General features: G+C 46.1%; 1 protein-coding gene across 2 annotated transcripts; it reads right to left on the reverse strand.

Moving 5' to 3' along the window:
- Positions 1–459: 459 nt before the first annotated feature.
- tmem91 (transmembrane protein 91) lies at positions 460–13,326 on the reverse strand. Of its 2 annotated transcripts, XM_062386677.1 has the most exons (5): positions 13,003–13,326; positions 5,932–7,475; positions 3,357–3,503; positions 1,351–1,541; positions 460–1,087 (listed from the first exon to the last, which is right to left on the reverse strand). In XM_062386677.1, the coding sequence occupies exons 2-4, from the start codon at positions 6,364–6,366 to the stop codon at positions 1,386–1,388; spliced, it is 738 nt and encodes a 245-aa protein (XP_062242661.1). In that variant the 5' UTR covers positions 6,367–7,475; positions 13,003–13,326; the 3' UTR covers positions 460–1,087; positions 1,351–1,385. The 2 variants fall into 2 exon arrangements, with proteins under 2 accessions (XP_062242661.1, XP_062242660.1); XM_062386676.1 differs by having other exon boundaries at positions 460–1,541.
- Positions 13,327–15,207: the final 1,881 nt, after the last annotated feature.

Genomic DNA, 15,207 nt, shown 5'->3' on the forward strand with positions numbered 1-15,207 from the left:
TTTTTTTTTTGTTTTCTTGTAAATGGCACATGTAAGCTCAAACCAATATGGGTAGAGCTTCTTTTATCGAAGCTGCTCCTTCGGTGATTCAGGATCAAATACTCGAGGAGGTGGTTGAAGCTCCGGTGTGCACGTGGCACTCTGACAAACTGGCCATGCAGCTGTGATGGAAACTGAGCTTTTTGCTGTCTCATGCGTCACGTGGCTGAAAACCTTGTGTCATGTCATCCTTCTTTTTTTAGCCCTAACCCGTTACCCTGTTTTGTTTTTCACACGTTCAAACTGCGAGAAGCGAGTTCCAGGAGGATCTCAGGAACGGGGGGGGGGAAATAGCAGAATCTATATTAAGAGAGCATCAGCCCGGTTGTTTCTATCAATGGAATAGTTCACAAAAGAATCATTCTCAGAGTTTCTTCCATGTTTTGGCACTTTTCCGTGCAGATCTGCATCTCTCTGTGTGATGCACTTCCTTCATTTCTATATCTTATCTTCTATAACACCAGTGTTCACACCTTCATTTTAACACTTCTCGTTTATATTTATCTTCTTGTATAATGGCACTATGTGTTTTTCATTTAGAGCTTTAGTGTATTTCTACACAAAGATACTTATTCAACTCGGCATAAACGAGGCAGAATCAGTCCGCTCTGCAGGACAGTGAGCGATGCTGCTTGTGAACTCAGGGTTAATGGATGTGCAGTGTGCAGTGCGGTCCTGTGGGGCCCTCGCTCTCCGGCCAGAGGCGTGGAAAGAAAATTCAAGGTTCTCTCAAAGAATATTGCCCCCCGGCCCCCATCGTATGTTTTAAAAATAAAGCCACGGGGCACTAGAAAACAACCCAGCACCAGCTTCTACCCCTGCGAGCGACAGTGCTGGCTCAGGTCCACCAGGATTTAGCCGCGTCCTCGTCCTTGCTGCGACCTTCTCATAAAAATCGGTGGACTCCATCGCTGCACACTGTCCTCAGCTCCTCCCGGGCCAGTCGTCCCCCTGGTTTCTCCCTCGGCCCCTCATTAGGAATCCATTGTTTTGTGACTCTGATATCAAGTAGTGTTGTGGTGACATCTGCTCAAACGTTGGACGACGACTACAGCACACATTTAAAGGTTTGGTCACTTAAGACATCGGGTGACGAAATAAACAACAGGTACAGACTGAATTCTTCTACATGGGGTGACACTGAGTAAAGGTCAGTGATTATTCTTCACATGCAAGGAACGTCCTCTGAGCTTATGTCCTCATCCCAGTAGACGTGATGATGATCTACACTCGGTGGATAAAACACGACTGCAGACGGGGGTTGACAGACACAGATTATTTTACAGGTGACGTGTGGTGATATTCATTGACCGTGTGGGAGGCGTGTCCTGGTGCGGGAGCTGCTTTTACGGCGGCTTTCCGGACAGGTAGGTAATCAGCGCTGCGATGGCACAGATGTAGGTTATGATGCCGAACACGATGGAGAGCACCGAGAGCCAAAGAGCCTGGCGTGACGCGGCGTTGGCCCCCTGGAAATCCCCCTGAGCCGATGCCTTGTTGGTCTGAGAAACGGGGGAGAGAGGAGAGAGAGAGAGAGAGAGAGAGAGAGAGAGGTTCATTTGTCATCGTTTGTCAGTGTCGCCCGTGGCCTCCACTCTCCTCTTCCACTCATTCCAATCACACGCTAAACCCATATCACGTCCCATCTCTGAATCACCCCGGACGTCTGTGCGTCATCCATCACCTTCCCCGTCCTCGCCGCCTCCCTCCTTGTCTTTGACTCTGACCCCTGTTTCAGGCAGCACTCAACAATATTGGAAATCTATCACCTTGGGGCTTCTCGTTATGAGTCTAATTAAACCTTAACGAAGGTTATCGATCTGATCAAAAGGCCTGTGCAGCGTGTGGCCAGTTAGCTTTGTAGCTTTGCAGTAATGGGATCCCCCCCCCCCCTGCACTGCTGGAGTGATGCCAGTATAAACTACGGGCCCCTGGCGACTGCAGATAGAGGCGTCAGGAGCCTTTCCACGCTGCCAGTGGTAAAAGTGACTGATGTTGTTCCTCGTTCTCTTTGACCTGCTTCATATTTCCACCGGCTCGGCCTCAGGAAGAGAGTTCCTTTCTCTCCACAGCCACCGAGTGCTGCCTCCTTGTGGGAGCTGTTGGTTTCCTCTGTAACTGTCCCGATGTAAAGATCAAGCCTGGTGTCATTTATCTGTGCAGCTGAAGTTGAAGTGAAGAGATGATTTCAGCATCTTACTCCAACATTATTTAAGTCAATGTGTTGTCTGTTAAATAAGATAATTTATTTGATGTCTTTAATGATTTGATATTGTTTAAATTTCACTGAAAAACTAATGTTTGCACCAACTGCAGGTGGATTTGAATGACTTCCACTGGACACAGATATAAATTGAGTCTGTTCGAATTAAAGTTATCAAACTGTATTAAGCTGTATTACCACAATCGATATTTTTAAATTATTAATTAAAGTATTATTTGAGTTATAGAGCATCATTTAATATCTCACTGGTTCTTAATAGCCTACTGCAATTTATGGAGATTAATTATACTCCGAGAGGAAGTGATAATGACCTCGGATACGATTTGAAGTGGATCCATAAATCATGGTAAGTAGTTTAAACTTCCTAAATCCAGTGAAACTAATTCAGAATATTCAGAAACAGATTTTAATTTACAGTCTTTCTTTCTTAACAGTTTACATAGTTCACTTATTGATCAGCAGGCTGAAGCCATTTCTTAGGTGTTGCACTAAATCAATGATTTATTGATTATTGATTTTGATATATATTTTGATTGATGATTGGCTCTTGTTTACCTCCTGTGACCCTCAAACTATAAAGGGTATTGATAATTGATGGATGGATTGCTTAGTCAAAGTCGTTTGCTTTTGGGTAAGTGACCTAGTGAGTCCAGATTATATTATAAGTTATAATATTTTGTCATGTGATGTATTATGTTTGTCAAATATTGGAAAACCTAATGTCCCTGACTCCAGGTCTGTGATGGGAAGGCTGTGAATGTTGTTTTTGGGGCTGTGACACCAACATAAGCACATTAATCAATAAAATACCATCGAGTGAAGTTTAAAAACATCTTAAATAATTTTTGAAATATGGCTCAAGAGGATGATATGATCATGTTGGTGCATCCCTCCTCCAGATTGAAGTTGAATGCCTCCCTGTCTATAATCTCCACAGCACATATAACACTGGACCTGTTGTTGTCTGCACACACTGCAGAGGGTCAGACATCCGCATACACTGTGAAACACACTGCCAGGTTACATCTCGTCAGAGTTTGTGTTAGTGTGTGTGTGTGTGTGTGTGTGTGTGTGTATGTGTGTGTGCGTGTACCTTCTGTGAAAGGTAGAAGGCAGCGATGCCCAGGGGCCAGAAGCAGCAGAGCATGGAGAAAAAGGCCAGACCCAGGTAGTCCTGAGGGATCATCAGAGGGAAGTTGCTCTCGCTGTCCGTGTCACTGAAGTCGTCGATGGACGAGTCCTGGGATTCAAACAGAGTGAACTTAGGGTTGTGTTCAGGTGAGAGGGTCTGACTGAGAAACGACTGAGTAAACAGCTCTGATGGAAGCTGCTCGTGCACAATCTGTGTGGTCGTGTTTTCTATCTGATGCAGTGGAGATTACTTGAATAGAAATTCACAATAAACAAAAATCACATTTTAAACATCTCTCTCTATATAACTTCATAGATATCACCTGAAACAGTTTTCCCCCCATGGCAGTGGGGCTCACAAACAAGCCCCCTGCATCACACTGACTCTGCTGACCCCCCCCCCCCCACACATAATTAATAACTCTACATAATTGGCATTATCACCAATCTCTGCACCTTAGAACCGCTCGTAACTCTACTTACTGTATATATTGTTGTTCAATATTGTTGTTGTTTTTTATATTGTTGTTTTTATATTGTTGTTTGTACAGTGCACCAACCACACCAAGGCAATTTCCTGTAGGAGCAAATTTACATGGCAATAAAAGGATTCTGATTCTGATTCTGATTCATAGGGACTATTTATTCGCCCAATATAGTTCCAGCCCATTGCTCTTGATTTTTGTGATATAGAACTTTTTACCTTCAACAATCGAGCAGCAGATATGTTAAAAACCAAGTCTCATAAACCGAATGATCTGACATATCTAATGAATATGTTTTTTTTTGTATTTTGAAGGAAAAGTCCTTTTTAGATTCCCTCAGGAGTTGAACACTATTTAATCTAAACTAACGATAAGACACAGTTGTGTTCACGTCCTCCACAGCAGCATGAAGACTCCGCTCGCGCCTGTGAGATAATGTGACTGAATGGGGTTAGACTGCTTGTGCAGCAGCTCGGTCGACCGCAGGTGATCCGTGACTCACGTTCGGAAACAGCTGCAGATTCAGTCTGACTCTCCATCGCTCTCTGACCCTGACGCGTTGCTGCGCTGGTTCGATTCTGACGCGTGAAATAATTGTGCATCTTCCAAAGATGCTCCTGTAACCTTTGAGCAAACCTTTGAACATGCCTGTTCTGTGAGGCGGTGACTGATCTGGAGTCACCTCGTGCATCAGCATTGAAGAGGCAGATAAACCTCACGCTGAGGCCAAAGACACTGAGATCATCTCTCACGTGACGAGCAGCGGTCAAAGCTCATCAGGAAGTGAAGGGGGAGTTCCAGTATTAGCAACGTGAGAGAGTCGGAGAGGTTGGATTTTACTTTACTTTTATGGCTGAATCTGGTTTGGACAATATCGATGAAGCGTTTGACTTTGACAGTCAACCCCTACTTGTTTGAGCTGCAGTATTCTGACCTGGAGGTTCTACAAATTGAGACATTTCCTGTTACAGCTGCTGGTGGAGAAGATCTACTGGACCAAAGGTTTTAAGTAAAAACATTCTCTATTCACCCACATTTCAAAACATAGGTTCCAAGTTGGAAAAATACCAGAATTCCCATTTAACTGAGCATTTGAGGTGAGAGAAAGTCGGAGTAGGAGAAGTTGTGTTGCTCTTCTTCGAGGTCATTGCAAGGGTTTAATCCCACCGGCCTGCGTCTTTGCATCACTGCTCTACAGCCAGCATTAAGAATTCAATTTCTTCTGCTGTTCTTTTGTCCTTGTGGAGAAAACTCTCGTCCTGTGTGTGATTCCACTGTTTGTCCACTCGGTCGCGTTTTCAATCAAAGTAATGTTCGTCAAGCGGCCTTCAGCCCTTCGGTCCACAGTGGGTTGTCATTGAAACTTTAATTTATCCTCGGTGGGAGACGCGATGATTTAAACAAAACAGCCGCTGCTTATTTGTGACATTTACAACCCGAACGTTCTCAAGTCGAGTCGCCAAAGCATCACATGACCAGGGTAAAGGTTTTAAAGCTAATTTACATTTCACTCCAGGGCGAGCTTTGCTCAGTGATCTATGAAATAGAACTGGCATCCTCCACCGCGACTGTAGTGTCATTACCTGAGCCGCAGCAGGAGAGGAGCTTTATGTAATCTGGCTTTTTTGTCAGTAAGCATTCAATTGCCTGAAATTCAAGCTCATATCTATTTTAAGTTCCTCGTTCGCTCCCTGGATCTATTCTGAGAATACGATTTTAAATTTAAACGTGAAACTCCTGCGAGGAACAAAGAGGACGTGGTTGAGATTAGTTGATCAAATGTTATAATTATTTGATGTGATGATTAGTCAAAGAATTTATTATTTATTTCCTCATTTGATTACCTCCTCTTGTCTTGTATCAAACCAACCTGTCTCTGATTTATGCTGCTGATAAATGATCAACAAATGAAGATGAACACTTATAATAAGACTTTTAACACTGTGGACATATGATGCTCTTTCTATTGCTTCACTTTAACTGTGAGTGATTGAGTTTAGAACTTGGAATTCAACCACACTCTGTCAGTGCAGAAGAAAACAACTGTCTTACGTCGGAGTCCGGAAGCAGGTCGTCCTCGTCGTCCATGCTGTAGGCGTCGCTGTGGTAGTCCTGCGCCTCGGCCAGCAGCTTCCTCTCCAGTGTGGAGCCCGGCCGGATGTCCACGAACGTGGTCTCCAGGTAGTCTTTGCTGAGCAGGGAGTCTGTGTGGCCCCAGATGGGGGCCGGTGGGTAAAAAGACTCCATTGTGCGAGGTAAGGAGCAAGGGTCCAGGAGCTGCTGCTGCTGCAGCTCAGGAGGATGTCCGCAGTAGCTCCTCCATGCTAAGGGCGGGTAGGCCCGGTCCTCCTCGCACTTTACCAGGATGCCCTTGTACAGGCCACCAGGGGCCTGAACAGTCACCGGCCCCTGACCCGGCGCCGATGCCCGGCTGCTGTTGGTGTTTTCTCCCAGAAGAGGGTGCTCCAGCTCATCCAGATTTTCCATCCCTCTCTTTTAAATCCAACCACACAAGAGGCCACCACATCAACAACCAAAAGTAATCTGCAAATCGGTCGGCGGCGCGTCTCCCTGAAGAGCGTTCGATGGGCTTACGCAAAGGCAGCTGCTTTGCTGGTTTTAGTGTTTCACTGGTAATCCATCTTTAATCCTATTCTTTAATTTTTGTCTTATCGTAGGCCTTAGTCCAGAGGCCTACAGCACAGGGCAGGTTTATGACAGTGTCCTCAATGTGCCGGTGGCTTGCTCCTGTGTGCCGTCAGATGTGAAGTTGTGCTGCTGGATTAAAGAATCTCTTCTCCTCGCATATCATAAACTATTTGTTTCATGGCTTGACGGCTCTGGGTTTGCCCCTTGTCTTCTATTTCACATGATTGAGAGTGTTAGTGCTCATGAATATTCTAATGTCGGCTACTTTCTCTCTCATTCAATATGGAAATGTTAATTCTGATGAACGAGGACCCTGATTAGCCCCCGACAGGCTAATGAAAACACTGGGCACAGGGGTTTCCGTGTGACCGCCCTCAGGAACTCATGGAAAATGTCTTCATCTCACCAGTGGCCCAGTGATACTGGGAACGTTTCTGATGTCAATCCTTCCCCTTCAACGGCTCCAGATGGAAATGAGCAATGACAACGACCATAAGGAGAAAAACGTCTTCTTTTGTTTGTTTTCTTTTCGTGAGTCTGAAAAAATCGGGGACTTCAGATGACTGGACTGATGCACAGTGGGGGGGGGGGGGCTTGAATATGCACAGCCTCCAGCGGCAGTGGAACTAGTGGCGCAGTGATCGGATTGGGGCCATATTTGAGGGCAGTTAATCTGCACAAGCAACGAAGCTCCAGAAATAGAATCCGATGGTGCACGCCTGCAGGTCAGCCTGCTCCTCCGATGCTGCGGCAGGAAGCGAAAATGCAGAAATCAAAAGGGGCCTGGTCTTGATTTATGGCGGTGGGTGTGCTGCCTGGTGCAGCAGCGGGTCCTCTGGGACATGTAAGTTTAATGCCCCCCCATCCACCTTAAGAGGGTTTCCTTCAGGACACAGGAGCAGGCGGGTGGCTCGCCGTCCACTCTCCTCAGCTGAGGACGATGGAGTCTGTTCAAAGACAAAAAAAGGTCACAGGAGAAGTTAGCCTCGAGCTTCATGCACACAGCTTCCTGTCTCTGAGGGTTTTGTGACTGCAGTTTGGATTCGGGGTCTTGTTTTTCTTCATGCACACATTCCCATCATACTACAGGCCCCTAGCCCCAAATCACATCAGACACAGGATGATTCAGCCAATCAAATCTGATCTACGTCATGGCGTGATTGCCGAGTGGACATTGAGCTTGACCTTTGACCAATCAGCTATAAACATTTATCATCTAGAGATAAACTCTTCTTAGTGACATTCACATCAAGTTTGGTTAAAATCAATCCCTGCGTTGTTTTGTTATTTTGTACACACACACACACACACACATACACACACAAACACACACACACACACACACACACACACGCACAGGGCAATAATGCTTTAGGCTCTGCTGCCACACAGGGTAATAATACTATGGGTCTCTCAAACAAAACAATAACAAAAGACCTAGTATAGTGATGTTGTCAAGCAGTGTGGGATCATGGGAGTTGTTGTCTTCACCCAAAATTAACAAGAAGGAAACAGAAAAGGCAACGACAAGGAAACGTCAAATTTTGGGTTTGAGCATTTGAGCGTATTAATGATTTGTTGCATATTATAACTTGAACTATAACATGAAACATTATGTTACATTATGTTGTTGCTTGTTGTGGGAACTGTTGGGGTTCTATATAAATTTGTGAGGTCTCGACTTTGATTTAGGACGAACAATCAGCGAAGATTGTTTTTATCACGATTCCATCTTTTGGATGATCACGATTGTGTTGTTGTTTGAAACCCCCCCACCCCCCCCCCCCAACACTTGAACCCACCTGATCCAGCCCCTAACATGAATCCCAAAGTGAGAACATCTAAAATTAGACACACCGGAGAGATGGAGAGAAACGCTCCTGTGTGAGAAAGGATGAAGTAATAAAGAAGAAAAAGTATCTGCCGTGTGTGTGTGTGTGTGTCTGTGTGTGTGTGTTGAAGGGCTTTTCACTCCCAGGCTGTAAAAAAAAAAAAAAAGGAAAGTGTCATTTCAACAAACCACATAATATCTCATCAGTAAGTATTCATTGTGCATGGCGGAGTGCTTCTCCGGCTCCAGATCAACTCAGTGGCTCGGTGTCGCACGCCTCACCGCACAGCATTGAGGGGGGGGGGGGTAATTGGGTGTCTCTGCACTGGAGCGCTGGAACTGCTTCGCCGTGCAAACCCCCCACCCCCCCCCCATCCCTTCCCATCCTTTCCCTCCATCCCTGCTCGCCTCCTCCTCCTCCTCCTCCTCACCCACCTCCTTTGTGGAGGGCTAGTACCTCTCACAGGGAACAAGCTGAGCGATCGTTCAACACACTGACGTCACAACGCCTCCTCCTCAAGACACACACACACACACACATAAAGACACACACATCTAGGCATTCGGTGAATACATGCTCACTCACACATCAGCCACCCCCCCCCCTCCTCTTTCTCTCTCTCTCTCTCTCTCACACTCTCTCTCTCTCCTCTTAATCACTGCAGCTTCATTCCAGGAGAGATGCACTCAGCTTTATTACACCCCTCACCCTCCTCTCCTCACCCCTCGCCCCCCCTCACCCCTGCCCATCCACCATAAAAATACTTCTGTCAGCTGTATTATAAGCTCGCCTCCTTTTTTCCTTCCGGATTCTGCAACATTCTGCTCATAAAACATCCAGTGAGGTGGAGGGAATGTTGCAAGGACGCCACCGCAAATCACCACTGACACTTTTACAAGAGCTCCTCTTCTCTCTCTCTCTCTCCCTCTCTCCTTCTCTCTCTCTCCCTCCCACTCTCTCTCCTTTTTAGTCTGGGGCTCATTCGCTCGCACACGCAAACAACCACACATCCACTCTCCATCTCCCTCCATTGCTTCCCCTCCGTCTCCTTTGCTTCTGATCTGACTCCATCTCCCTTTTTTTTTTTTTAGTAAAATAAAAATCCAGCCAGTACTGTCAATGCCACAGTACTAAACTTAAAAACTTGTCTCACACTCGAGAGCTTGTTCTTAAAAAAACCTTCTGCTGCTGACTCCTAACAGATTTTTCAGCAACTCTGCAGTCTGATTCTCTATCTCACAGCACACACACACACACACACACACACACACACACACACACACACACACACACACACACACACACACAGACACACACACACAGAGTAATTGCTGTTATATTTCAGCTGATACAGATCGAGGAGTTGCAGATTCGGTGAACGCACTCGTAGAACAGACAGGGGGGGGGGGGGCGGGGGGGGGGGGGGGGGGCGCTGGCTGCAGAACATTGGAGCTGTAAACGCCTGCAGGGCTCCAATAAGAGGACGTCTCGGAGAACAGCGATGTCGGGCTGATACGACCAGAGCAGGCTCCCAGATATGCCAAAGAAAGAAATGTGAAACCCCCCCCCGAGTTGCAGTTTAATAGCCCTATTGATTTCATTTCCAAAAACCCTTTTCTCACGCTCTCTCTCTCTCTCTCTCTCTCGCCTCCTTGATCTGTGCGGAGTGAAAGGACGAGAGAAACTGAACAGAGGAGATGAGCAGGGAGAAAACAGGCTCAGAGTAACATCATGTTCCTATGGAAACACGTTCACTGCAGGAGAAATGAAGCGGAGGCTAATTTGCTATTTCAGAGCTGCTCCTCTGCTCGGCTTGATAATAACTGGATGGGATAATTCCAGCGTAGCCGAGCCTTCCAGGGAGGATGTGCTGCCGACACGTTACCCGATGGAGGGACGGATCATTTTGACACAATTACTCTGTAACAACAAATGAACGCAGTCACACCAGGCGCTGGGCCTTACTCAAACCCCCCCTGTGCAGAATGTGTGCACAAGCTCATTAATCAGTGCATTGTATATCCTGCTTTGACCCCCCCCCCCCCATCACACAAAAACACACACACACACACACACACACTGTCATTCAATTTCCCTCACATAACTACACATGCACACGCACAGTTCTTTGCAGCCTTGCATCATTCACTTTTCAGACACACGGTAAACAAACCCTGGGAAGCTTCCCTGCCTCCTGCCTCCTGCTCACATACATACTGTATGTACACATGTCACACACACCACACACACACACACATACACACACAGGAACGCTTGCACAGCTGGTGCTTGTGTGCGATGAGGCCTGAAGAGTGAGAAGTTACCCATCTGCAATATGTTGTAAAAGGTTCCAGCATCTCTGCAGAGTGTGTTGCATGTTGTACTCAGTGTGACGTTATGTGTGTCTGTGAGCATCATGGGACAAACCGTACAGGGACAGGATATGTCTCACAATATTCTATTTGTGTGTTTGTGTGTGTGTGTGGCTTGTGCTTAAGTGTCTTCTCCAGCTGCTGCCACTCAATGTGCTTCTTTATTCTCTTGGGTCGACATGTATGGTTGTGCAGTGATTGTACATATGTGCATGTAACTGTGTAAAACACTTTGAGAGAAGTTACTTACATGCCTGTTACATGCGTGTGCATTCCCAGTGACACGCAGCACACTGTACACACACACACACTGTACACACACACACACAGGCATTTTGTAGATTGTTAAAATAGGAAGTCATTTCTAAATTAAAATATTTTTTAATATTTTCATGTATTCGCCATGAGCAACACAGATGATCACACAGATTCTAAACTAATTATTAAAATGGTAAAACAAACAGAAATTCCTCAACTAAACTACAACATAGGTCTAAATTGTTGTGATTAAAAAACATGTTTTAATGGAAATCAGAGTTATGTTATGTTTGTTAATCTGCTTTCAAAAAACAAACAACAACAACAACACATTTTCATACATTTCATGCTCAAATAAAAATAGGACAAGCTTGATTTTGATTACGACTTTGTGCGACTTGTGGAGAAACAAGTTATTGTGTGAAGACTAATAATAAATAATATACAGTAAAGCCTGTGAACAAGTGTGTGAACACTGGAGGAGCTAAACATGTAGAGGCTGCACTAATGTCATCTCCACAGTGTTTACATAAGACGTGTTGCCATGCACTGACCTGTACATGCATGTGTGTGTTTGTGTGTGTGTGTGTGTGTGTGTGTGTGTGTGTGTAGCAGTATTAATCAAATTGTGTTGTCACATATGTGTTTGAGCAGATTCTCCTTCAGTCTTGAGACAAAGCGCGATGGTTCACACGAGGTAAACCATCGATGTTCAGGATTACGTGGGTTTGGTTAAGCTTTAATTAAAGCCACACAGACGTCCTCAGCCTCTGACTCAAGATTTGACCCAAAACTAAACATGAGGCCCTTTAGGTCGAGGTCGAGGTTTAAGGGAACAAATATGAATCAAAGAAACGTCCTCACAAGTCACTAGATCGAGTGTGTGTGCAGCGAAGAGCTAAGGACAATGAGAGAGTGAGGTAATTAGCCTCGCTGATATTTACATGATGTGCGATGATGTATTCATGGACTCCTCACACACACATGCCCACACACACACGAACACACACACACACACACACACACACAGATCAGATGCTACAAATGTGATCTTTCTACCCAGGCTTTCTTCCGGACCTGGAGATGAAGACGTGCTGGTGCAGGAGTGTCAGGTTGTCTGAGGTCTCAGGAAGCGAGTGTGTGCTGCGTATGGTTTTATATTTCTGCAGACCCGGCTGAACGTACAGCAGCAAATAGTACAAACATAAACATTGGAGCAGAGCTGTGTGTGTGTGTGTGTGTGTGTGTGTGTGATGGGGGTTGTTCTGCTGCTGCTGCTGCTGCTGGGGCTCCACTCCTCTATTGTACAAATGCACAAACACACACAGGAAACAAAGCCAATGGGGAGATTCACGATGGAAGCCCTCGCTCCTGAGGTGTGTGTGTGTTATCCCACTTTCTGAGAACCAGAGGAAGGTTAAGGTCTCCATCATTAATAAATCACCTCTCAAATATTAGCCCTGAATCGGTCATTGGAAGGTTTCACGGACACAGATCCTCTTACAACCTGAGACGTGCTCTGATGCATTACTGCTGACACGAAAGTCAAACTTGAATATTAATACGTTTTTTTATAACTGTAACCTCCCTACTATGACACAGTGCTCTTATAGCAGCAGTGATTCAACCTTCATCACGATTTATAAAGCTGCTTCACAAAGAGGGGATGGCTAGATAGATAGATAGAAATATATATAGATATATAGATAGATAGATAGATAGATATAGATAGATATATATAGAGAGAGATAGATAGATAGATAGATAGATAGATAGATAGATAGATAGATAGATAGATAGATAGATAGATAGATAGATAGATACCTTTAATATTCTTATTGTGCGTAAAATGGTGCGTAAATGTGCGTAAAATCCAATTAAATGCCAAACGTTCAATTTCCCAACGATGAAATCAAGATTTGCTGAGTGTAAAACTCGATTAGCCCTTATCATTAAAAGCATAACTGTAAAATTGCTCCATGTTTCCAACTGATTATTTAATTATTCCTCACCTTCAAATTGGAAACTCTGCTCCTCTCCTCCTCCTCCTCCTCCTCCTCGTCCTGTCCTGTCCTCGGAACGACTCCTCCGAGGAGAAACGGGGGAAATCCACAACCCCCCTTTTAACCCTCCACAGCTCGAAACGCTTTTACGCACTGCTGGTGCGGTGCTTTGCTGGAATTCGGCGCGGGCACGTGCAGCGGGCGCGTAATTTCCGTGATGAGCGGATCGCACGTATCCCGGGAAGAGGCGAGGAAACCCAACCTGCGGGCTTCCCCTCGGATTGGAGCTGTGCGGACGCGTGAAGATGCCCCGGCTTCACCTGTGCATCCTGGACGCGGCAACGCGCACGCTCCCCTTCCCCCCGCACCGCAGCTCCACGCGCATCTTGCCCCCCCCCGCACCCCCTGGCTCTCTGCGCCTCCTCACACGGGGAGCAGCTCTCTCATTAATCCTGGTTGCGGCTGCAGAGCATCTCACACAGTGTCAACTTTCTTCTGCCACTCTCAGCTTTTCTCTGACTTGCCAAAATACAGCTCTGTGTAAACCTCCTCCCTCTCCTCCTCCTCCACCTCCACCTCCTCTCCTGTCTCTATCTCCCTCTCCTTTCTTCAGCTGTGCCACCTCATTACGGCAGAAACACTGGGTCCTAAAGCCTGTTGGTGTGTGTTTTTTCTTATTCCAATCCCTGCGGTCCTCATGAGGATAGGAAGACGTGAGGACATTTCGCCTTTTCTTACTTCTTTAAAAGGATTAGAAGGGTCAGGGCTTGGTTTTGGGTTGGAATTAGGATTGAGGTTTAAATAGGGATGGAGCATGGGGAGGGGGGGGGGGGTTGTTAAGGTTAGCCCTCACATCACAACAGTGTGTGTGGTCATTAGGATGGGGGGGGGGGGGGTCTTAGGGCTCTGGACAGGCTGCAAATGCAATATCCGCAGAGTGCTGGGAGGTGCAACAATGAGATGAGAATCTCCTCAACGCTCTTGCAAACATGGGGAAGGACAGAGGCGGCAATCAAAACAGAGAGGCGGGTGGGCGGGGGACAGAGGCTGAGGGGGTTGGAGGAAGAAGGAGGGATGTTGTGTGTGTGTGTGTGTGTGGGAGAGAGTTTGTGTACTGTATGTGCTGTTCCAGAGTGGAGATGGGGAGATGCCCTCCAGCGAGGATGAGTCCACTTTGTGTTGGGCTTCTTCGTTGCCACTTCACCCCCGACCCACTTCACCCCGACCCACTTCACCCTCTGACCCCCCCTCGCTCGCCCACATTCAGCTCTGGTCAGAAAATGACCAAAGAGGCAGAAAGGATTTGTCCTCGTGCTCACTCTGCCTCTTTCAGGAGGAGGCGGTGCCAGAGAAAGCTCGAGCATTACTGGACACCAGCAATCAATGAAATCCAAAGGGCTTACGCTGAGTATTTAATGAGGTGCACTGCTCTTGGTAAGAATCCATCCCCCCCACCACCACCAACACCACCACCACCACCACCGCCGCCACCTCTGGGCTGTTTTTCTGTTGTTGTTGTTGTTTGGTTCCTTCCAGACGGTCAACACAGCATGACAAGAGGCCTCTCAGTCCATCATGATGCAGGAATCAATACACTTTCCTCAGTCTGAGCACATTCTCTTCCCCCCCCATCACTCTATTTTCCATCTCTTTATTCTCTTCCCTCCGTCCTGCAGCTCTCCATCTCTCTCTGTCCTTTCCTATCTTTCTCCATCTTCATCTGTCAGTTCTACCTAGAAGCTGGAGGATGCAGGGCAGAGGACGGGGGAAGGAGCCGTGGGGGGATTGATTTGGTGGGAGGAGTAAAAAACAAGGTGAAAGCAATGTGCTGGTGTATGAACGATATTGATTTTACAGTGTAACAGTCATATGACAAACCGACACTACAACGACAGGACAACAAGGAAACAGCCTTATAAAAAAATGAATTCACCAACATTTCCTTTGATTAAAAGGAAGACAACAAAATGTACACTTGTGTTGAAGAAGTGTCTTTTTCTGTGTAAACAAGGTAAAATGCATAGAAACACATTGTTGCAGCTCCAGGGTCGTGACACAGGCCACATCATGGAATCGTTTTTTATCCCAGAGGGGCAATTTGTTGCACAACCAGCAATCAGTGCACGACAAAACCAACAATCGATAAAAACCATGTAAATAAATTCAATTTAAAAATCACATGTAGGCTAATTCAAAAGCCAAAGACAGCAGAGA

This window comes from Platichthys flesus, chromosome 4, assembly GCF_949316205.1.
Source record: "Platichthys flesus chromosome 4, fPlaFle2.1, whole genome shotgun sequence".
Lineage (NCBI taxonomy): Eukaryota > Metazoa > Chordata > Actinopteri > Pleuronectiformes > Pleuronectidae > Platichthys > Platichthys flesus.

Excerpts from the sequence above, each read along its gene's own strand:
- tmem91 (XM_062386677.1), bottom strand. The coding sequence starts at position 6,366 with ATGGAAAATCTGGATGAGCTGGAGCACCCTCTTCTGGGAGAAAACACC. Across the intron at positions 3,504-5,931 it reads ACCTGCTTCCGGACTCCGAC|GACTCGTCCATCGACGACTT; the intron begins GTAAGACAGTTG and ends TTTGAATCCCAG. Across the intron at positions 1,542-3,356 it reads CCTTCTACCTTTCACAGAAG|ACCAACAAGGCATCGGCTCA; the intron begins GTACACGCACAC and ends CCCGTTTCTCAG.